The sequence below is a fragment of the Pleurodeles waltl genome, chromosome 5, assembly GCF_031143425.1.
Source record: "Pleurodeles waltl isolate 20211129_DDA chromosome 5, aPleWal1.hap1.20221129, whole genome shotgun sequence".
Classification (NCBI taxonomy): domain Eukaryota; kingdom Metazoa; phylum Chordata; class Amphibia; order Caudata; family Salamandridae; genus Pleurodeles; species Pleurodeles waltl.
This window is the reverse complement of record NC_090444.1, coordinates 1525324138-1525349023: the sequence shown is the minus strand read 5'-3', so window position 1 is coordinate 1525349023 and position 24886 is coordinate 1525324138. Positions and strand designations below refer to the sequence as shown.

Here is a 24886-nt window from a genome sequence, read left to right as displayed (position 1 = left end):
TACTAGGAGGCGAAGCTACATATTGCAGATCAGAAGTAGAAGGACCAGCCTTCATGTAAGCCTTAATCCTTCTCTGAGTTGCTGGTGTGAACTCTGTCCCGTTCCTGAGACTGTTCCTGTGAGCGGACAGTTTGATACTTGAGTCCCGCAGTAAGATTAAATTGAACTCCAAGCACAAACTTAAAAAAACAGGATGCAACACCATCCTCCACTGTGAAGCTAAAGAGAAGGCACATGGTAATGACTTTGTCAATCGTACACCACTAAAGTGTAATGGTGGAGTGATTCCTCAGTTGTGCCCAGAGTTTCCTGGGCAATCAGCAACAAGTTACTAGGAGTCCATGCTGCAAGTCTTTGGTGTACGTCTGACAGGGGTGACTTCAGGCCTTAAAGAATTAAAAAAGCCTCAAGTTGGATTGCTGGCAATGGATACATCTTCAGCACTGTCTGTTCCCTAGGGACCCATTATGGGTACCATAACAACATTAGTACAAACTTTCACTCTGGCCCCTTTCACCTCAATGCCAGTACCAATGTCACTGGCACATGAAGAGGATACGTGACTAATATTGATGATGAAGACTGAACTGACTTTGGCTTGGTCTCAACCAACATCATGTAATGACATCTCAAAGGAGTAACCTGTCGACATACACCCTAATTCTGACCTGGTGCTTCTGCCATGTAGTACATGTCAGCATAGGCTCCATTGTTTTTTAGGCTCTGACACTATTCCATGATGGGTCTCCCTAGGATGTGGAGAATGGTGGTGATGGCATTCCCCCTCCTTATTACACAGATGATGCCTTCAAGATAGATTTACAAGATGTCAGAGTGCTTGACACCTCTTCTGAGGTAGGGCTTTACTTGCCACTAGGGCTGCCAATGTAAAAAAGTACCTAATTTTCAGTTGTGGTTCAGAGGACAGCTGAGGCACTGGATTTGTAGCTGCCTTCAGTTTAGACCAAAATGAATGTCTTCACAGAGGTTTTACACCCTAGGCCACTTAGCTTAGAGCCCTTTCTCCCTTTTAACAAGCCAACATGGATACCTTGATGGCTACTTATTTAAAGCCCTGTCCCTGCCTCATGTGAATAGACAAGCAACATCGCATCACAAACTGGCTTCTGGAGACACAGAGGCCCTCATTCTGACCCTGGCGGTCTTTGACCGCCAGGGCGGAGGACCGCGGGAGCACCGCCGACAAGCCGGCGGTGCTTCAATGGGGATTCCGACCGCGGCGGTAAAGCCGCGGTCGGACCGGCACCACTGGCGGGGTCCCGCCAGTGTACCGCGGCCCCACTGAATCCTCCGCGGCGGCGCAGCTTGCTGCACCGCCGCGGGGATTCTGACCCCCCCTACCGCCATCCAGATCCCGGCGGTCGGACCGCCGAGATCCGGATGGCGGTAGGGGGGGTCGCGGGGCCCCTGGGGGCCCCTGCAGTGCCCATGCCACTGGCATGGGCATTGCAGGGGCCCCCGTAAGAGGTCCCCTAAATGTATTTCACTGTCTGCTGCGCAGACAGTGAAATACGCGACGGGTGCAACTGCACCCGTCGCACAGCTTCCACTCCGCCGGCTCGATTCCGAGCCGGCTTCATCGTGGAAGCCTCTTTCCCGCTGGGCTGGCTGGCGGTCTGAAGGAGACCGCCCGCCAGCCCAGCGGGAAAGTCAGAATTACCGCCGCGGTCTTTCGACGGCGGAACGGTAACCTGACGGCGGGACTTTGGCGGGCGGCCTCCGCCGCCCGCCAAGGTCAGAATGAGGGCCAGATTGTCTTACTCAAAGGCCTTACCGACAAAAGTAATTCCCAACTCCTTATATAACACTTCTCCAGATAAAAAATCCAAGAGTATTAAGGCTTTTGGCAAGATTATGTATTCACCTGTCATTCTAGCACCCCAGTCAGTAAATGTTGTTTGCCTTCTTGATCACTATACAGATGCCTTATGGGATATGGCCAGCAACATCTTGCCGGAAGTCCCTGAATAACTTAGGGCATCTTTGGGCCAGGCCAAAGGACAGAGCATGGCAAAAATGTCATCATATCGCTTGGGGATGGCAGTCAAGATCAGTGTTCTACTTTGTTGAATTGTGTGGAATTTCTGACAATGCACAGGCCTATCCCATTGTTATGCTCTTTGATGGATCACTTCTTTTTAGTGAAATGAACTCTGGAGGAAGGACTGCTTTGGTCCCAGAAGGGACGTCTACTCTGCTAACTGCATTGATGTGCTGGCCTACCTGTTACTGTGTCCTGTGCTATAGGAGGTGTTACCACTTTGCTATTTGCTTTGCTGTGTTGGCCTATTGCCTGCTGCTACTTGTCTGGAGTAAGAAGGACTGGACTTTTCTCTACATCCTTGAACCTAAGATTCTCCAAGGCTGTTTGAAATGGCCTCTCTAAAGAGTGACCCCAAAACCTTTTCCCGACCTCCTCTTCATTTTCTGACCTCATTTTTGCTGGCTTTAGGACTCTGGACACTTTACCACTGCTAACCAGTGCTAACGTGCATGTGCTCTCTCCCTAAAAATGTGGTAACATTGGCTCATACCCAATTGGCATATTTAATTTACTTGTAAGTCCCCAGTAAAGAGCACTACATGTGACCAGAGCCTGTAAATTAAAATCTGCCAGTGGGCCTGCAGCACTGATTGTGCCACCCACATAGGTAGCCTCTTAACAATGTCTCAGGCCTGCCATTGCAATGACTGTGTGTGCAGTTTTACTGCCACTTTGACTTGGCATTTAAAAAGTACTTGCCAAGTTTTAAACTCCCCTTTTTCTACATATAAGCCACCCCTAAGTTAGGTCCTAGGTAGCCCATGCAAAAGGCAGGACATGTACATGTGTGTTCTATATGCCCTGGTGGTGGAAACCTCCTACATTTGTTTTCTACTACTGTGAGACCTGGTCCTTTCATAGGCTAGCATTAGGACTACCCTCATATACTGTTTGAGTGGTAGATTCTGATCAGAAAGGGGAATCCGGTCATATGTATGGCCATAATGGTAATAGAAATTCCTGCTTAGTGGTGAGGTTGGATTTTATATTACTATTTTAGAAATGCCACTTTTAGAAAGTGAGCATTTCTCTGCACTTAAAAAACATCTATACCTTGGAGCCTGTCTCCAATGAATGTCTGGGCTGGGCTTGTTGACAGCTTTCTTGTGCATTTCACCCAGACAACTACAAACACAGGATACTCAGTCACACCTGCACTCATCTGCATATTGAATGTGTCTTCCTAGGCTGGAAAGGTGGAAGGCCTGACACTTACATTTCAAAGGCTAGTGGCCTGCCATTACACAATGGACTGCCAAACCCCCTACTGGGACACTGGCAGACAGAGCTGTACTGAAAGGGGAACTTATGCACTTCAAAACCACTCTTTGAAGTCTCCCCCATTTCACAGGCATTTTTGGGTATATAAACTGGGTCTCTGACCCCCACCAACTATGACACTTCTGGACCTGAACCTGCAACCTGTCAAGTGGCATTGCCTGGCTGCCCAAAGGTCTAATCTGGACTGCTTTGCTGAGAAGGACTGCTACCCTGCTGCTGCCCTGCTTCCCTCTGACTTTGCTTAGAAGTGCTCTTCAAGGGCTTGAATTGAGCTTTCCTCTTGTTTTCTGAAGTCTCAAGGACAAGAATACTTCATCTCTTCAGGAAACTTCTTGTGCGCTGAAAATCAAGGCACAGCCTGCCGGAAACCGAGAAGTCGCCACACAGCTGAACCGCGACGATGCAGCCCGACTTCCTGAGTAGAAATTCGATGCAGCACCTGCCTTGCCACAGAAATTTTGACGCACAGCCCTATAGGAAAATTGATGCAGCATCTGCAGTGCGACAGAAAATTCAATGCATCACCCTACCGGATCGTTCCCTCGGGCGTCAAAAAGATCACTGCATTGCAGTGAAGTACCAAGACTGCGTGCCAAAAATTTGGTGTTTGTTTCCATGCTGCAAGGGGCTTGTGTCATTTTTTGGCACGCAGTCTTGGTTCCTCACTGCAATGCAGTGATCTTTTTGACGCCCGAGGGAAATGCGGGGCATGCTGGAAGAAGTCACAGGTTGGGACGATGCTGCATCAATTTTCCTATAGGGCTGTGCATCGAAAAATCCAAAGCACACCTTATTTTTCCACACATCTCCTCCTCTGCGGTCTCCATGCAGGTTATTTTTTACGCAAACCAGGTACTTTGTGTAATCAAGAGACAACTGTTGATTTTCTAAGATTTAACATTTTTTAAACTTGCAAAAGTAATATTTCATCTTGTGATTAGGGAAACCTTATCATTTTGACCTTATTTTAACCGGATAAGTATTAGCTATTTTTCTAATCCTGCATGGTGTATTTTTGTGGTGTTTTGACAGTGTTGCTGTATGATTTATTCCACAAATACTTTACACATTGTCTTCTACGTTGAACCTGACTGTTCAGTGCCAAATTACCAGAGGGTTGGCACAGGATAATTTGCTGTGTCCTCATCAGCACTCAGTGGGTGTTCACAAAATTGATGCACAGAAGACAGTGGTCGCTGTCCACCACTCAAGGTCCTGTGTACAGTCTTTGTCTTCCTCAATGACTTGCTATTGAAGGTAGGTTTGCCACAGTAATTCATAGACAAGCTTAAGACAATGTCAAACCTCCTGGGTTTCAAAGTTCAAAGTCACACCTGGCCTCTACAGATGCCTCCATTCATTGGAGATAGCCTGGACACAGTGCAGTTTAGAACATTGCATTCCCTGCAAAGAGCCCAGGATCTTTGGCCTAAAATCCAGACAATACAGTCTTGGTTTTAGCAGCTCTGAAGCTTATTGACCATTTAGCATCCTTTATCCACCTTGTCATTTAAGCCAGAAGGCACATGCAAGCTCTGCAATAAAATCTTAAGTTCCAATAGGCTCAAAATTCAAGGAATTCTGACAAATGTCATCGTGATCTCTGAAGAGATGGTTCACAATATGCAGTGGTGGCTGCAGGTTTACCACTCCTTTCCCAACCCAGGGTGGATCGTGGTGGCAGACGCATCATTACTGAGCTGGAGAGGTCATCTGAGGGACCTGTAGGTCAGAGGAATCTAGTTTCAGACAGAGGTTCAGTACCACAATAATCTGTAGGAGTTGCAGGTCATTCATCCGGCACTGAAGACCCTCCTGCAGTCCATCAAGGGGAGGTTGGTGCAGGTTTTCATGGACAACACCACCTTCAGATATTATTTGTTAGACCCAGCATCCTTGGCGTGGTATTCCCTAAATTTTTGCCTTCAGATTTCCTGTTTCTGCAGATTTATTTTTTGCTGGCCTTCGGACCCTGCACACTATACTACTGGTAGCCAGTGATAACGTGATTGGGCTCTCCCCTTAAAATATTGTGGAACTGACTTATACCCAATTGTCATATTTAATTTACCTGTAAGTCCGTAGTAAGGTGGCAATACCTGTGCCCAGGACCTGTAAATTAAAAGCTACTATTGGGCCTGCAGCACTTCAAGTAGCACTTTTTTAATCAGAGTTTTATTTCAAGAAACAACAGTAACCAACAGTGCCACTGCATTCATAATACATTCTTATAATTAACTGTACAGAGGAATACACAGTGTGAGAGTCATTGCTAACAGTGGCAACTAATTGTGATTACTATGCAACCCACCCCGGCATCCCTGCCATGCCTCAAGGTGGATCAGCTTCTAAAACACAACTTCTAATTCAAAAAGCTATAGAAATGATTTGCAAATCAAATGAATAAACTTATATTAAGAGTGTTATTGGCACAAGAAGACACAAAAGGCACACCGGCCAAAAAGAAGAGAGAGAGATTTACTAATAGGCTGTAACATTCAATGGCAGGTTGGGCTGGGCCACAGCTCAAACATGAGCTCTGCCTAGACTCCATGTGTTAGAGTAACTGACATCCTTCTCTCTTACATAAAACTCAGAGTAGCAGTGGTGCAATGGTGCATGGTGTTAAATGTTACAGGGGTGAATTTCTCCTTAGTTTCGACCACCCGCATGAAATTGCATGAATGATTTGAAAGTGGTTGTATTTCAGAATGGGTTACAGATTTCACAGGTGCAAGTGTAACCAGTTGGTGGCAAATGACAATTAAAATTACTACTGTCTGAAGTTTTTTATTGCGTGTCTACTATTTGCTAGCCCAGCTCTATAATAAAATATCTAGGAGGGACATAGGCAGTTTTCAGTGCCAGATATAACTTAATAACTGAAGGGCATATATTAAGCACAGTGTACAGTTTTGGGGTCTTGTGGTCAACTCTGTGCATGTTACAAATGACCATAAATACAAAGATGAACAGCAATATTTATTACATTAAGCATTTACATTCCCTCTGTGAAGCATCCACAAATGAAAATTCTGTATTTCAATGTAGTTCCTGAAAGGATGTATAAGCATCCGTGGTCGGTTTTAAGGATAATCAGTGACTACATAATTGATTTGATTAATTGTATATAGTTATATTTTTTGTTGTTATCCTGAAACAGAACATACATTTATCCCTCATATCCTGCTTGAACATACTGTTAAAGGTGAAGCATAATCACTCATTTGTATGCAGAAATCACTATGCAAATAAGGGAAACCTCAAACGTATGTACATTTAGAGGACCTTCACTTGGACATTCAACATACCTGTGAGGATTTCATGCCCCTTTTGTAATGATAAAGAATACTCAGAGTTCACGCACATAGGTCAATTTACTAAGTTTTAGTGCTGTGTTTAATATTTTTTCACTAATTTACTTTCCAGTGCTAAACTTGAAAAGTGCTGGAAATTCACTTGAAAGTATGCAAAGGAGCACGTAACGTGCTTTGGATTGCTTAGCGCCAAGCGAGCATACCATGGGAGGTACGTGGGCATTCCCATTCAACCACCCAAGGTTTTTTACGCAAAACCCTATTTACTTAAAAAAGTAGATAAGGTTCAGTGTCAGAAAGTAGTACCCATTTCAGACAGGCACTTTGAAGGAGAAAGGCTTTTTTTCTCCTTAATTTTCCGACTTTGCATGTGCGCTACACTGTATAGCACACATGCAAGGTGGGAAAATGTTTAACTTTAGTCTAGGCATAGTATTTTGTACAGGAAGGGTATCATTTCAGTATAAAACCTATGCTAGACTCACTGAGACATGCTATGGTGCAAAGATGTGTCTGTGCCTAACGGCCGCATAATTCTGTGCCAGCCTTAGGGAGAGGGGAAGAGAGGGCATATTTCTGTAAATATGGCGCTCTCCTGCGCTCTCCTTCTAACACAGAGCAGCATTTCTGGCTGCTGCACTACGCAGCATGACAAACTGGTAAATCAGCCCTACGGTGTTAAATGATGACTTGTGAATGTTGCACAACTTCTGTAAGATAGGCCTTAGGTGGTTGCTTGATCTGACCTACGTTTGCATTGCAGTGAATGCTGAAAAACTATCCCCTGTACTGAAAAACTGATTTCATAATCACCTGTCAAAGATAATCTTAACAGAATGTCCAGGTCGTGCTTCAATAACCCATTCACAGTTCAGGGAATCCTTGTAGTATCCCGGCCATCCTGGTGGTAAAATAATTCCGCTTGCTGCTGTCAAATGACTACCACATGGAGCTGGAAAAAAAATTAGATAGATCGTTATTGTAACAGTACTCTATACATGTACATGTGTATTGCTTAGTTGTTTTAGTTGCTGCTTTCATTTGGCAGCATAACTATGTAGCACACTGTCTGATTTCAGTCGTTGTATCCACAATATATAATGGGCATTTAAATGGCAGGTCAAAGTTCGTTCCAAATGATAACGGTCGTTGGCCAAAGTTTTCAGAATATGAATCATGTGCACTTACAATTCTGTCAAGCGGTCACAATATGATTGTTCGGCAACACATACCCAAAGCGAATAAATGATCTTGAATGATGTATGCCAACATACTGATATGCTTCTCTCAACACAAGGGAGCATTCATTTAATTGTAATGTAGAGCATATATTGCACGACTAAATACCAACTGTCAATGAACAATTTTAATTGATTGACTCTTGTTTAACACACAAGACGACTATAAATTGGTGCAGGCATTGCTAGCTGTACGTACGGGCACCTAGATCATTGCTAATATGGTGGGACTTCATTTGAAAGGCGTTTAGTTAGGTGTAGACATTACCTGAACAACTTTCTGACCGTGCAAATTACCGAACCTTATTTAGGTGCTTTGGACACCAGTGGCTTTCATATAAAGAGTCATCCTTACATCGTAAAGGGTAAAAGGATAAACCCTAAGCATGTCCAAAAATATTGCACGCTTTGGTTTTCGAGGTGCTTTGACGCAAGTTTTTGCTCTGTGCTAACTGAATTGTTTCTCCCGCTTTAGTATGCACTTCCTACCTGTAAAGCGTGTTACTCTAGCTGCCCAGCTCCTTGCCTGACAGTCTTGTAGCATTCGATATGTCACGGTATGAGTAGAATACTTTTTCCGTCTGCCTCTAAATGTTTTTAGGAATTGCTCGTGATATTGTTCTCTTGCATTTGGCCACAAACACAACTGTCCAGGAGGCCCAGGTTTCTTTTTCTTATAAATGTTCCATTTGGGAATGCTCAGCGATTAGCCAGAGAAGTCTCCTCGCCCGAGAGTTGGTCAGACTTATCAAATAGGACTGAGCCCATAGTAATAAATGAAATAGTCTGGTGAATCTGGTGTTGCTGTTGCAATATATTCTTCGCTGAAGTGTGAGCTACTTTTAATGGTAGGGGTCTCCTGCATAGCTCTACCCAGGAGCCGCTAAACTTTTCTATGCTGAGAGCTATTTGTGCTCAATTAAAATCATCAGAAACTACTAAACAGTGATCAAACCCATTCAAATTACACTAGTAACCATTCCATGCAGGTTTATAATCAAAATCAATTTCCTGAATAACATTTGTTTCTGAAAGAGACTTAGGCCCTCATACAACCCTAATGGTCAGTGTTAAAGTGGCGTTAATACGCCAACAGGCCGGCGGTAAAAAAAAAAGCGATTTTGTCCCTGGCGGTAACCGCCATCAAAGACCGGCACTTTAACACACCAATTGCCAGGGTGGTAATGGCCGCTGGGCTGGAGACTTCGGTACCCATTTCCACACATGCACACACGCATAACCACCACCACCCATGCATGCACACATACATACCGACACACCGCAACACACACCAACATACCTTGTCTCACACATGCATTCACAACACTCACAATCACTCATTCACGCACGCATTCAACGTGACTCACACCCGCATGCACGCATTCCAAAACATACACACACACCCCCACATACACACAACATGATAAGGTCGGTGGTGTTTTGCTGGCGTGGCGGTGCTGCTGTCAGCAGTGCTGCCTTACCGTCGTCCGCCACCATGACCGTCGGCGGTGTTCCGCCAGCATTCGTCAGTAGATATGCGTAGACAGCTGGTAGCCACGGCGGCGGTATGTTGGCGGCCGTTGCCATGGCAGTAGGCGGTAGTTACTGCCAATGTTGTAATGAGGGCCTTAATTTTTGCCTTTAAAATGTAACTTTCATCAAATACTCAGATGTGTAAATGCTTCAGATGTTTAGATTCTGCTTAAGATTTCAAGACATTACAAGCACATGCCTTAGACGATCACTATCATCCCAACTTTGCCTGTGATATTTCAATAATGACCACTGTGAGAAGATGGTTCTGCCCTTCTAATCCACCTGGATTGTTTGCTTTGCCATCACAGGTTTTAGAACTGTTACTGTGGTGGAGCCTCTTAGCCAGGGACTATCCCACAGTAAACTCATGGCAAATGGACTGCGCATGTCGACTGCCAGTGTTTGCCTTTTAAGATAAGGTCGTTGCAGTGCAGCAAGGGTAAGAGGCACTTGGCAGGGTACATGTGAATACATTTTCACACATGTGCACTGTGAGGGCTGTGTGTGGGAGACTCATGTTGTGCACAGTTCAGACACTGTGCCCAGGAAGCCTGGCACAGAACAAACTCTGAGGGTTGGGTATTGACTTGGGATAGGCCTTATACTGTAATGTTGGTGTGCACATGTAGGGAAAGTCAGTGTGGTTTACTGTCTTGTCTGCAGTGAGACTCCATTATACATTCATGGGGAAGGCTGCAGCTCCGCTTGGTCTACAGACACCAGAGGTGGACCGATTTACAGTGTAACCTATGTGAAAATAACAATTCTGAAAGTCCAAGGTCATATCTGTACAGCTGATGGGTCACCCAGGAATGTCATATTTCATTGAGTCCTTTTGTGGTGCCTCACTGTGTTACTTTGTGTGATTGTACAAATACTTTACACATTGCCTCTGAGATAAACCTGACAGCTTGTGCCAAGCTACCAAGGGGGCGAACAGGGGTTATCATCGGTGTGTATCTCCATTACCCTGACTAGAGTGAGGGTCCTTGCTTGGACAGAGTGCATACTGACTGCCAACCAGAGATCCCATTTCTAACATTGATGATCAGTGATGAGGATAGGACTTGTATGTGTACTTGACATACAGTGATTGGTGTACACTACTGTTTTATTAAAGACCATTACACAGATGTAGTGTTTGAGCAGGAGAGGCTGGTGACCTATATGCTGCCTCAGCTCAAAAAGTTCTGCATCGAGGTTAAGTGTCCTATTAAAAGCCTCACTAAAAAGGAGGAGCTGCAAAAGGTGCTGAGGGCCTGGCTGGCAGCAAATGAAGCTGATGTGCTCACAGAGGAGGAAAATGGCACTGGGCAGGATCTTGCAAATAACAGAAGTAGAATTGAGTATAAGTAGTGGACGCAAACCCCCAGATTTTCAGATTACTTCTGGATCAAGAGGAACCGCTGCCAAGGAGACGAGTTTGATGTTTGAAGAGGACTTGCCACTCTGCCTGTTACTTTGCTGTGCAAAGTATCCATGATGTTTTGATGGACAACCAAGGCCTGTATGGAGGGAGGGTCTCCAGGGCAGGCAGCTCTGTGTCTTCCAGAGGACTGACCCAGGAGGAACTGAAGGACAGGAGGTACCAACTGGAAATGGAAAGGCTCAAGCATGAAAGGGAGTTGGAGCTGGCGAAGATGAGGAGGGGGGAGGAGAAAGGAAGAGTCACAATGGAAAAAGAGAGAATTGCCATGGAAAAATAGAAAATGCATTTAGCTCAGGAGCTGGATTGCAGGAGGTGGTCCAGCACAGATGGTGGCAGTGTTTCTTCAGTGAAATCTGAGAGGAGATTGCACCTTCCCAAGAGTGTAGGGAAGGAGTACACTAAGTAAGATGACACCCACAGGTGGTTTCAATGCTATGAGGCAGCTCTCCACATATCCTTGAGAGAGATTGAGGGCAGGCATGTGGAACTACTTCACAGCAGTTGGAGGGACACCTTGTTAGCACTAGGGGCAGTTAGGGAACTCACTCAACTAACATGAAGGATGTCCTCATCACCTGGTATGGCCTGACACCAGAGATGTACAGAAAGAAGCTCAGGGAAAGTAGGAAACTTGATTCCCAGACCTGGCTTAAGTGTTTGGATTCATTTGCAGAGCACTGGATGGTTGGATGAATGGCAGTGAAGTAACATACCAGGGGCTTTACAATTTGCTTGTGTGGGAGCACTTGTCTAGTCTGTGTTTTTCAGAGCTGTGCCAGCACTTGACTGACTGCAGGCTTAATGAACCCAGGAAGCTTACTCAGGAGGCAGACTGTTGAGTGAGTACCAGGGTCCATAAGAAGTTGTATGGGGGAGACTCTGTCAAGGGTGGGCAGGGTCCCCAAAAAAGAAGGAGAGGAGGGCAAGGATAAAAGTAGGTGTTCTGTAAAGGGCCCCAAACTAATTCCCAGGGCAAGGATTCTCAGACCCTTGTTAAGAAGAAGAGTTGGCTCTCTTCAGGTAGGCCTGCAAGTAAGGGACCCATCAAGTGCTTTGCCTGTGGTCAGGAAGGGCACATTAGAGAGAGTCCCAGGTGTCCGTCCTAAGCGGGCACAGCCCTGCACCGGTGGGCAGACACATGGGGTGGCTACTGTAACGCTTGAGGAGGAGTTGGCCCCAGTTAGTGGTGGGGAGCCAGCTGAGTTAACCCTAGTCTCTCTGGCTGAGGGTGAGGTGGTCCAGAGAACCCTCATGCCTGATAATACAAAGAAGTACAGGCAGGGAGTGACCATCAATGCGAGGTGAGTGGAGGGTCTTAGAGACACAGGAGCCAGTAGGACAACAGTCCGCTGTCATCTGGTGTCTCAAGAGCAGTTAGTCCCTAATGTGGTCCACCAGGTAGTAGCAGTAGACAGCAGTGAGTGCCAACGCAGCGCCTGCCACGTTGTTAGAAATTTCCACGAAAGGCCCATTGGATCAACGCAGCCCCTTTGACTTCATCCTGCCAGCGCCGGATTTCAACACATCGTCCCCAGGGCATCTGAAAGCCCTGTAACCAGTAGAGGATCCCAGTCTACGTGCTGGAAATCAATGCAAAGCCTGTCCTGCATGGAAACTGGACAAAGCATCGCCTGTGTGCACTGGAAAAATTGATGCACACCCCTCCCACCCATTTTCCATGCATCTCCTCCTCTGCGGTCTTTTGTGGAGAATCAGAACGCAAGCCAGGTACTTTGTGATTGCAAATGACATTTGTTGCTTTTAAGAGACTAAAGACACTTTATATCATTTTTACAGTGATATTTTCAACATATACTTATTGCATCTTAATCGTTTTGACCTGCATTTATCCAGGTAAATATTAAATATTTTTCTAAACACTGTGTGGTGTATTTTTGTGGTGTTCTACTATGTTAACGACTTGGGGCTGACGACTTGTGGGTCTCAGAGGAAGGGAAGTTGGTTTTACCAAACAGTCTTTTGTCACAGTTTGCAAGGCTTTACCATGGTCAGACACACCTTGGAAGAGATGCAATGATCAGATTATTAAAAATTGATTGGTTCAATCCAAAATTCAGACAAGCTGCAGAGGTTACCTGTCACAGGTGCATCATCTGTCAACAGATGAATGCAGGAAAAGGGACTGTGGTGACTTTGAGCCACATAGGGAGAGCTGGAGGTCCATTTAGCAAGATGCAGATGGATTTCATTGAAATGCCTGTGTGTGGAGGCTTGAGGTACGTGTTGGTGATTGTGTGTGTTTTCAGTCACTGGATTGAAGCATACCCTACACATAGGAATAACAGTCTCACAGTAGCAAAGCTGTTGCTTAGAGAATTAATACCACAGTTTGGGTTTCCGGTCCCTTTAGAATCAGATAGGGGCAGACACTTCAACAATGAGGTGATTAAGCTCTTGTGTGCTGCTTTGGACATTGAGCAGAAGCTGCATTGTAGCTACCGTCCTGAAGCATCAGGATTAGTGGAACAGATGAATGGTACCTTGAAGTCGAGAATGGCAAAAATGTGCGCAGCTACCAATATGAAGTGGCCAGATGCATTGCCCTTAGTGCTAATGTCAATGAGAAACACTCCTGATAAAAAGACAGGACTATCCCCCCATGAAATATTGATGGGCAGAGATATGAGGTTGCCCGCAGTACCTGCAAATGCTCTTGTGAATATCATGGATGATATGGTGTTGGACTACTGCAAGGGTCTGGCTGATGTGGTCCGCTCTTTTTCCCACCAGGTGGAGGCTAACACTTTGCCACCGATCAGTGATCCAGGTCACACCCTGCAACCCGGTGACTGGGTGATTGTCAAGAAACACGTGAGGAAGTCGTGTTAGGAGCCGCGCTGGAAGGGGCCAGATCAAGTAATACTGACAACAACCACTGCTGTGAAATGTGCAGTCGTTCTAAACTGGATACATGCCAGTCACACAAAGAAGGTAACATGTCCGACTGATGAGGAACTTGAAGTTTCCGACTCAGCAATTCCAGAGAAGGAAGTCTCAGGGCCGGAGAGTATTCAAAGGGGAACTGAGACTGAAGGAGAGCCCACTGAGGACGGCTTAGTCCCTCAAACAATAAACAAGTTCGAGAGAGGTGACAATGAGCCTATCTCAGTAGAGGCAGCAGGAGAACAAAGTCAAGGAGAGGTTCTCCCAGAAGTAGACGAATACAGGTTAGAACTTGAGCCCGTTACAGACCCTGAAGACAAAGGAGAAAGAGCAGAGGGAGGTCAAAGTACATCAACTCCTCCTGAGCCATTTGCAGGTCCGTCAAGAGAAAACACCATAGCACAAGAGGAGGGTGCTGTTCAGCGTGCTGAAAAGCCAAGCAGGAAGAAAACGCATAAAGGTGATAACTGGCCAAAGAAACAAGCTGCAAGAGAAAAGGTCATCCCAGGTAATACAATAGAGGAGGAAATTGATACAACCAGAAGGGAGGATCTTAGTGAAGGAGAGTTGCAAAGCGAATGCAGACTGAAAAGAAAAAGAGTCGCGAACAGAAGGTACACAGGTCCTGAATGGGCATATGCAACGACATCTGAATGGCAACAAGAATTCTTAGCGTTCTGTTTTGATCGAGAGGTACCAGGCCAATATTACGGCACCTGAATTCAATCAGAGAAAGAGACTGTGTTAAAATTGAAATTTAAAGCTGAAAAGCTGAGAAAAGAGACTGAAAAATTACCGGATGTGACATTACCAACCTGAATTGCCACTGAAAGCCGATTATGACAAGCTGCTAACCTGATTTGACAAAAGGGTCCCGGAATGAGTGGAACTCTGTAAATACTCGCAGAAAGAAAGAGAAGAAAAAAAAAGAGCTTTAAAATCAAGTTGATTGTTTGTCTTATATCTTCTGCTATCTGACTCTTTACAGATCATGGCTTACACTAGAGGTAGTAGCAAAAAGGGTAAGGTGTGTGGTTGGTTAAGTATTATATTAGGTATTGTGTGTGCAATAATAATTATAGGTGTGATTGTGGGAATGCCTTGGTTGGATAAAAAGGTGACTAACAATGCTTCAAAACCTGAGACTGCTACACTAACACGGTGGGAAAAGTTTGAGGAGGATACAAAACACTTGCATGAGGGAACTAATTCAAAAGGTGAATTTTCCACTAATGTTTTCTATCGCTTGCTGAATGAGTATGTTGATACAATGGATGCAAGAAATTGTTATGTGTGCACAAAGATTCCTTCATCAGTACAAGAAGGGGTCACTTATCATAGTTTGCCTCTAACCTACGGGACAAGCTGTAGTTTGCTACTAACAAGATTCTATGACCAGGAACATGTGCAATATTTGTATTCAAATCTAAACATGGTGTTTTCTTTTGTGCCTGTGATTGAGTTTCTGAACATGTTAGCTAAGGAGCATAGCATAAAATTAGTTGGAGGTTTCGTTGAGCCGACACTAACCTTTGGCACAGCTTATGCGCATCGCAATAATTTGACCTGTCTACTAACACCTGTAGAGAAAAGCTTCTTAGATCACACTGGTGATAGATGCAAAGCACTGAAAGAAAGACTAGAAAAGGGGTTAGAAAAATGCACATATGCAAATGACTATGCTTACACCACAATCAAAACGCAGGGCAAATTAGCTATAGATGCATTACATGTAGGAATGCTTTGTATATATAGGCCGAAATCTGATCATGACACTTTATTTGTGGGAACGAGTGAATGCAGGCATGTGTTTTTGTTTCAGAGTAAATGGACATTCATGTTAGATGGACAGGATCCAGCGATCCCTGGGATCTATTATATATGTGGGCTTAATACTTTTTACCGTCTCCCTAAGGGATGGTATGGGACATGTTATTTGGGAATAGTTTTCCCAAAGATTTACCAGATTGATGACTTAAAACAAATACCTAAAATGTCTGAATTACAACATGCTAGACAAAAGAGAGAGACAGTGGCTGCTGGCGTTGGTGACATATTTGGAGCCATAATTCCTTCAGTAGGGGTTATCTTAAACTCCATAAAGATTCAGAAGTTGTCTACTATTGTGGATAACATGCTGACAATTTTGACAGGAGCTATACTCCTGATGGATACTGAACTTGCTGCGGAAGAGCTATGACTCTTCAAAATCGTCTTGCTTTAGACACTCTTTTAGCAAAGAGCGGCGGAGTCTGTAAGATGCTTAACGAGCGGCATTGTTGCTCGTTCATTCCTGATAATAGTAAAAAGATTAGAGGTATGCATACTAACCTAACTAGAGATAGTGCAGATTTGAAGGAGCTGAAGGAACCGGGAGTTTGGGAGAAAGTTGGAAAGGGAAGTTGGTTTAGTAATATTTGGAATGGGGTTCTTGCAAAAATATTAGGGGGTCTATTAATTGTCCTGATTTGTTTATTGGGTTTATGAGGAGCATGCAAAATCAATGAAAGAATTAGAAGAAATTGGACAAAACAAAGTAAAAGACATGAAGAAAATGAAAGAGAGAAAATATTTAATGAAATTTGGGAAAGCTCACACAAAAGGCAAGATGTTGAAATGCGCATTATGCGCAAGGTGAAAAATTGAAAGTGAAAGGTCAAAAGGGAAAGGTTTGTGATGACTAGGGTCATCAGAGGAGGGACTGAGAGAGCGTAGCTTATATAATCAATATTAATATGAAATGTTTATGAACTAATGTATAATATTATCGCATAGAAACTGTATTAACATGTTTTGCGAAAACGTGCACTTGAAATGTGACCGCGGAGAATGGCCGTCAATGTATACGGGGACTAATGAAACTGACTAATAATGGTGAAATGTATATTAAAATTGTGATTTTACATTAATGTTGAAAGGCTAAATGTATTAGATTCTTGCTAATAAAGCAATAGGCCTTAGTTAGCATGAGTCGAGGCCTAGCTGCCTGACTCTCATTTTAAATGTATTTTTCTAACGTGCAGTGTGCTGACTTGCCAAAGGACATGAACTCTTGTTTTTTTCAAAAGCTAGAAGCTGAATGTAACTGTAGTTGATCCGTTCTCATGAAATTCACCCTGCCCATAGTAACATTTTTTGCAAAATGCAACAGTGTAGATTAACAAGGTCGTCTAAACCGGTACGGACAATGGAGCCACTGACCGAAGATGTGCAAAGGACCCCAAGATGATGAAATCATACCGGACACACCACCCGCTAAAGACTTCAATCATAAGCACCAATAAAATACGTGGGAAAGGTTGTGGGGTGACAAATTTGATGACTTAATGTGATTTTAAGTGGTTATAGATAGGGGGGTGCAACCCCTTATCCAATTAGATTTTAGGGGAATGTACAAAGAAAAAGGGATAAAACCCCTTGACACACGGAAATGAGTTAGTTAGGGAGATGCTGATACGATTTGATATGATCCAGAGACTTTGTCACTTTGCCTAGTGACTTTGCTGATTTTACTTAGAACCATCCTTGTCCTTAGTTTACCCTTTACACTTTGCCTCCTTATGAGGGAAGTGTCCCTTTCCCGTGAGCTGAGTTCCTGACTGATGGCAAATCAACTGATGTCCTGAAGACGAAGACCGAGCCTGAGTGCTGACCCAAACTTGGAGGGTAACTATATGACAATGAAATTGTGATTGTCTGTTTGCTTTTCCTTTCTAGGTACCAACTGCTTTTCTTTTGACAGGAGCCATAGTTAGATGTTTTCCAAATTGGTGTTACGAAATTGTTTTGCATGAAGCCCAACATGCCAATGCTAATTAGAGGTTAGATGAGGGGTTCACTAAAACTGACGCAAATGGACAAATGACTGAATCTACGCTTTGTTGAACCATACGCTGATATACTCTGCTAATGATAGTCTATGTTCACGCTGTGGTATATTCTAATGTTTGTGATTCTTGCCTTGATGAAATCTTATCAGAGTTGCCATATTTTGACTATGCTATTATGTTTCTTGGTTTTGAGACTAATAAATTTGCTAGTAGTATTGTAACCAGTAGGGAATAAATATCACTAAATTCATACTAAACTGGTGTGGTTATTCATGACTGCAAGGTCATGGTGGTGTCTTGAGTTTGATTAATGTCTTTGACTAAAGTTAAATGCATTATTGTGATAAATATTGATGACATTATTGACATAATGATTGACATGTTGATTAGCTATCTCGTCCTAAGGTGTCTCTCAACAGGGTCAAAAGATTAATTGGCCTAAAACGAGTCCCAATGTGTAATAATTTATCATAAAGGGACGCGTTAGCAGCATCTTTATGGTACCGGTATCTGGCACTGGTTTTGCCTGCTGCTGCTGCTCCAAGCAGTCACTTTTCCTTTTGTCTCTCTTCTTTGCCCATCTGCCTTTCCACTTCTCTAACGCTCCCCAAACCTGCGCGCTCTGTAAAATTTCTTTAAGGTGTGCTTTCATCCCAGTAGATCTCATGTGATCAAAATCTTCGGGTTCCAACTCCAATCTGTAACTCCTCTTTAGATGCTTAGTATTGTCTAAGTCTATGCCATATTTGTCTGCTAGATTTGCCAACCTTTGTTGCACTTTGCTTACTTCTTTGGTTATTTTTGGACACAGATACCTCAATACTGCTTCAGTGTATGACTCTAGCCTATTCACTCCCATGCTTCCTTCTACTAATTCAGCTGCTTCCACGCCCAACCTCACAAAATTCAAGTATTCCTCTCTCTTTGACCACTCTGCTGTTGCAGGGGTTGTCTGCGATGAACTCAGCTTGTCTAGCCATTCATTCAGCTGTTGCGCAGTCAAACCTTGCAACAAGATATTTCCAGCCTGCATCATTGGTGGTTGCGACATGTTCGTACTGGGTATCAGGGGAGTTAGTAGTCCCAACCCAGCCTGTCTCATTGTCTCTAGAGAAACCCCAATCGGACAGAAATTTAACAAGGACCTAGATCTCTCTGTTATCTGGTCTTCCGGTGTCATCCCTTGGGAACTTACTGCGAACACTCCTCTTAGCACCTCTTGAGTCATTACCCCTTGGTCACATACACTAGGCTTTGCCTGTGCATACAAAGATACGGGTGGACCAACTGTAATCGGTAAAGATATAGCAGCTGGCTCCTGCCTGTCTCCCAGACCCTGGGGAGCGTTAGCTCCCACAGTCTGATTCATTACGGGTGCTGTGACTGACTGCGGTCCTGTGACCGAAGTGTAATTTGGAACCATCTGTTGCTGCGGCTGGGGCAGCAGAAGTGGAGTTGGCTCCATCTGTACCAACTTTGATCTTGCATATGCTTGATCGGGCGGCACCATCAAATTTGTAGTGGTCTTAAATACTGGGACATCAGGGTAGAGCTTCTGAACCGGTGGTGGCTACAACTGTGTCTGGATCTCTGGCGCAGTGGATACACTGACACTATTCTGCACTGTAGCTGGTGTCGCAACTGCTTTCACCTGAGCTGTATGCGCTGTTCCCTGATTCTGCGTTGAATTTACAGGACCTGCACTAGTACTTGGTCTGTTGTCATTCATGGCATATGGTGGTGGACACTCCTGCAACAACTGATTAAGGAACTCATCATCATCTGAGTCATTTGCATCTGCCCAAGACCTGTTATTCTCTTTCCCTCTACTCAAACCCTTGTCTGTTTTACAAGTGGCCTTTCTTCCTTGTGTGCCGGCTTCTTGAGTTATTGTGGGAAACATCCTGACTCCATCTATTATTTCTCTTCTCCACATCCTAGTCTTGCTATCCCACCTAGCCTCCGCTAGCGTCTTTTCTGCTTTTCTCATTCTCATCTCAAACGTTTGCTGCCTTTGTCGTATGGCCATTAATTCCCAAATTGCTAACGCTTCGAACTGTGCTGGCTTTGGAGGCGGCTTCTGCTCATTTAACACCCTCTGCAAATTCTTTAGAACCCCTATGTTTAATGTCCCATTCTCTAGAAACACCAAACACCGATCTTTCTCTGTTAATTTGCACCATTGCTTTAGCCAAAGACATTGGCGCGACTCCCTTCTCCTCCATTACGGCATAAGCCGGCGTATCCTCTGGCGGTGTAGGCTCCCCCACACTCGCGGTATTGTACACATCTCCCCTCAAAACGATCTTTAGGGCCTCGAAGAACTTCATTTTTGCGTCTCTTATTTCGTTTATAACTGAATCAGGAAGTGACTAATTCCCAGAACACCCTTTACCTACCTCCTTAACCAATTGTCTCTCACAGACTGCTGCCAATCCGTGCGTGACCTTTCTCACTAACTGACCTATCCCAGCGCAGCTCCAATGACGTCACACTCACACACACTGCAGCTGACAAAGTCTTGTGCCTTGTTATCCTCACTCTCTATTCACTCAAAACGAATGCAATATATTGCGAGCACTTTTACAACAAACTCAAATTTGTTGGTTTAATACAGGAAGGGTAACACAATCGCTTCAGAACTTTACAGAGATTTCACTTGAAGCCTCGGCCGCTACTCTCTCCTTCTCAGATCCCGCACTCGCAAGCAGAATTTGACCTGCAAATTCTACTCTCGACTTGCCAATGGTTCGTCCTAGTGCACTTTAGAACTTACCAAATCTCCATCTAAGGTTTTCACTCACACACTGTGACTCAAACTCGACTCGTCACTCACGCCCGATTGACCTATTAAACCGCGAAAGTTACAACATAAACCAAGTGTCTCATACACTTATCAATATACTCCGGAGTCTTAGACCATGCAGGGTCCGTACATCACCAACAACCATGTGGACAATGTTTTAACACAAAGCAGCACACTCACATGAAGTTCGCCGACTTCCCCACTCTCATACTGCGGAGTACGCCCACTCCTACTAAAACATCACCTGGCCTAAAGATTCTCACAGACTTCACAATTCAACTGCGATATGCATAAACTGTGCAAGCGCAAACCCTACTTCACTCATACCATCACTAGAATGCCGAAAACATACCCAACTCACTTCAGCAAGCTCCGGGGTCCCGGGAAAATAATTTGGGGCTTAGGGGAACATCATCTCTCCAATTTGCATCATTTCAAAAACAATCCTAAACAATAGACCCTCGTCTTAGGGCCCCTGAGGGCCGAAACCTAGAAAGGAAAGGCAAGCAGGATATTACAATTTCATTATCATATAGTTACCCTCCGTAATGGGTCAGCATACAGAGTCAGTTTTCGTCCTCAGGACAGTAGTAGATCCGCCATCAGTGAGGATAGAACAGCAAAGTCTCAGCAAACAGGGCAGAAAGTTCTTCCCTCTTAAGGAGGTGAAGTAAATGTTGGGTAAAGAAGATGGTTCAAAGTAAGAAAAAGTCTCTCAAAGTAAGGATAAGGTAATGGCTTCATGGAACGGCAAAGGATGGCAAAAGAGTGGACGATTTCTCCTTGTGGCCTGTCATTATATTAAATCCGTCGGACAAACCCCTAATTTCCAGTTGGGCAAAATCTGGCGCACCACTATCTCTGTCCAATAGTTGAGTGGTCACCTCACTAGAATTTTCACCTAAGACAGTTCTCATACAGTTCATTGGCTCCTGTGATTTACGTCTTCATCGGGTGAGATGGCAGGTAAGAAAAGTTACACGCACAGATTCAGTTAGTAGCTCCATTGTCTTTACCAGTTCAGGCGACCTTGTACCTGTTGCGAATTACACTGTTGCATTCGGCAAGAATGTCTCCTTGAGCAAAATGGATCTCATGAGAAAGAATTTTACTACGGTTACACACATCTCTAGCTTCTGGAAAAGTACAGCTTTATGTCCTTCAGGAAGACAGCACACTGCATGTTAGAAAAACACATTTCATATGAGACCAGGCAGCTAGGTCCAGACTCTTGCTAACTAAGGCCTAATGATTTATTCAACAAAACCTTAACATATAACTCTTAATACTAAAACAGAATCATACATTAGTACATTAATAATTCATTATTAGTCAATTTCATTAATCATCGTATACATTGATGTCCACTCCCCGTGGGCACATTTAAAAATGCGTACATTAGAAACATATTAATGCGTTTTCTATGAGGCTTCATTGTTCCTTACATCGCAAGCAGTTCATGTTAATTTTGATTACAAAAGCTACACTGCAACAGACCTCATGAAAACAAGGAAAATGCTCCCTTCTCAAGTTTCAGTAGTAAAAATAGGCATGTCAACGGTCCCCCCAGTCATTACTTAACCTACTCTGACACTGATAGCTATCATGACCCTGTTTCAGTGCTCATGTGCAATCCACTTGTTTCCATTCCAAAATGGAGAAAGAAATAATAAGGCTTGCTGCTTGGTCATACTATTGATAGACACAGACATAAGTTGAGTTACTATCACAGTGCTGGAATTTCAATTGAATATTCATGGTAAGATTTGGAATATGTTGAATTGCCTTACTTTTAATATTTTTAATTTATGTCCCCAGCTCCTCTATTAATGCTTATTCATGGGAAGCAAATATAAGTATACACAAATCAAAGCGCAAGTCTGTTTCTGATACCCAAGCTATTGCAGGGCAAGACAGGAAGGCAGTGGCGTAACAAAACTTGAGCCCCCTCTCCCCTCTCCCCTCTCCCCACTGTAAAGTATGTGGAGGCAGCCTCCTGCCCACCCTTGCTCAGTGCACTGTGCTGAGGGGGCCCACATGCACCCGAGGGCTGTGGGGGCTAATGGTACACCACTGCAGGAGGGGTAACAGATGCATCATCAGGGCATCGCAAATGATACACCACATCTTGCTCACTTAGTAAACAGTCACTCATCCTACCTCCGAAACCCAGACCAATGCACTAATGCTAGCTAAGCACCTGTGAAAAGTAAACATATACACATATAAGGGGATTTAGCCGAGTACAGTGTAATTACGGGCTCAGGCATGGAATTATAAATGCACCATGTTACTGCCAGTTGTATGCATTGTAGTGAGAGAAGGTCAGATGTCTGCTGTCTCTGCTGTACCTTAAATGGCTTGTACGAAGGAGACATGCGCTGCTGCCACCCATGGAATATCTGTTTTGTATTTGAGGGAAGTTCCAGCTTCTACTGCTGATGCTGTACCAGTCAGTAGATATTCCACAACTGCTGTCTGTCCTGGGATGAACTTGTTTACTTTTACTTCGAGGAATTCAGCGGAGTTACAAAAAACTCAGAGCCATTCTGTGAAATTCCATAAGCGGGCAGAAATAGGCATGTCGCACTTCTCGAACTGTGATTCAGTGCTGGGAGCTCAGTCCTTCTGAAAAATCAGCACAAATGGCATCACGTGGTCTGCCACAGGGAGTAGTTTACTAAGTTGATTTATCTGATTCTTGAGTAGATTTTCTACATCAGCAGGAGCTTTCTGACCACAAACGGTCAAGACCGCTGAGACCGCCTGCTTGAAGAAATCTTGATGAGCGCTCTCTTAGTGACTGAAGATCACTCTCAGGATGCCAAATCGCATGGTGTTTGGCAGAATTTGGCTGGAACTCTGTCAATTCTGCCGGTAGAGTGGAATGTATCACTCACCCCTAGTCTTTACCATCCATAAGTAAAGCTTTCACTTCCCTGCATTTTATGCTTGTGATGGAAGACTGTACTGCTGCTGCAGTGCTTCAAATCCTAGACTTATTGTACATAAAATGAAGGTGGAACTACGGATACGAGTTCTGTGCCTGTTCTGTATGTGGTAGAACTCTAGCTTCCATTGTTTGTGAGGCAGACTACACTGTTGCTTAACATGTACTGCCTACCTGTGAACGAGATACTGATGCAACACTGCTGGGCTTGGTCTTTATGTGATAAAAGAATACCTTGCACTGTGCAGCTCACCCTCTACCTTTATTGTCAATCACTGATGATTACACTACAGTGCTAGTTGCAACACCTTCTCTTTGTGTAGGAAAAGGGTCAGCATTGCTGCCGTATATGCTGTGTTTTTGTGTTTCAGTGGATACAATGATGGTGTTGCTGCTAAAAATACTGCATATTTTATGTGTGTGAAGGAATCTGACACTGCTTCTGAATGTTTTGAACAGGTTCTATTTGTGTGAGTAATGCTTACATTGATCCTGCTGGTGCCCTAGCTGTTCTGTGTCCATGAGGGAAGCTGACACCCACTGTGATACCTGCTTTCTCCGGAAGGAGAAACTTCACGCTGTTGTTGCTTGTTCTGTACCTGGTCTATGTGCGTGAGTCTAACTTACACTTGTGGACTCTAATGCTGTAACTGTTTGTTCTGCAGGCAGCAGACCTGCACTGTTGTTTTTGTAATGCAGGACTTCTTCCAAGGATTTGAGATTTTTTACTGAGGCTGCACTTGTCAGCCCTTAAGGCAAGCCTGGGAAGCTATAAGTGCATAATTCCATTAAAAATCACCAGAATAGTAGTGCTTCAAAAAATTGATTTATATACTCCTGATCATTGGGGGCTGTTTGCAGTTTATCATTAGTAGTAATTTGTATTAATAACTTTCCCATGAGCTGGGATTAAACCGTTTATATTTATCTTTGATAATGTGGAAATGCTTATTGATTGTAAATAGTATGATGGGGTGGAAGGCGGCAATGTCAACAAAAAATTAGTGTACTAGAAGTGAGGATGAACCACAGCTTCTTCAAGTGGAATACGGTTTTGAAGATAAATCTGCCAAGATTAGAAGCTTCTTATTGACTCACCTACTATCATTTGGCTAATCTTTTTCTCTTCAGTACATTTCTCCTCGAATCCTGGTTGACCAGATTCCTAATACCAATATATACCTTTCGCCTAAGGATTTAGGACTTTAATTTTGAAGGGCTTTTATGTTTCACAACATATATGTCAGTAGACCTCCATTGAATGAACAAATCTAACCCAATGTATTATTATATTTTAAATCTCTAGGTTTTTCAGGGCAGCTTCATGCCATGCTAATATTTATATGCACCCACAAACCCAAGTGCTCTTGGGCCTTCCAAGGGTAGTTACTATCACTTTACAACACTCTCAATAAAAAAGTTATCATGCTTTGCTTAAGTCTAGACAGACAATTGGCCAGATGTAAATAGTCTTTTTGTGGCTGCAAAAGGTCTGATTCACAGAATTGGTCACTTTGCGGCTGCAGAACT

General features: G+C 43.9%; 1 protein-coding gene across 1 annotated transcript in view; it reads right to left on the bottom strand.

Moving 5' to 3' along the window:
* The window catches only part of CSMD1 (CUB and Sushi multiple domains 1), a 5088256-nt gene that overhangs the window by 2057347 nt on the left and 3006023 nt on the right, over positions 1 to 24886 (bottom strand). Inside the window, exon 16 of the mRNA XM_069235813.1 lies at positions 7477 to 7615. Coding sequence (XP_069091914.1) covers positions 7477 to 7615 — 139 coding nt within the window. The remainder of the gene's footprint in view (positions 1 to 7476; positions 7616 to 24886) is intronic.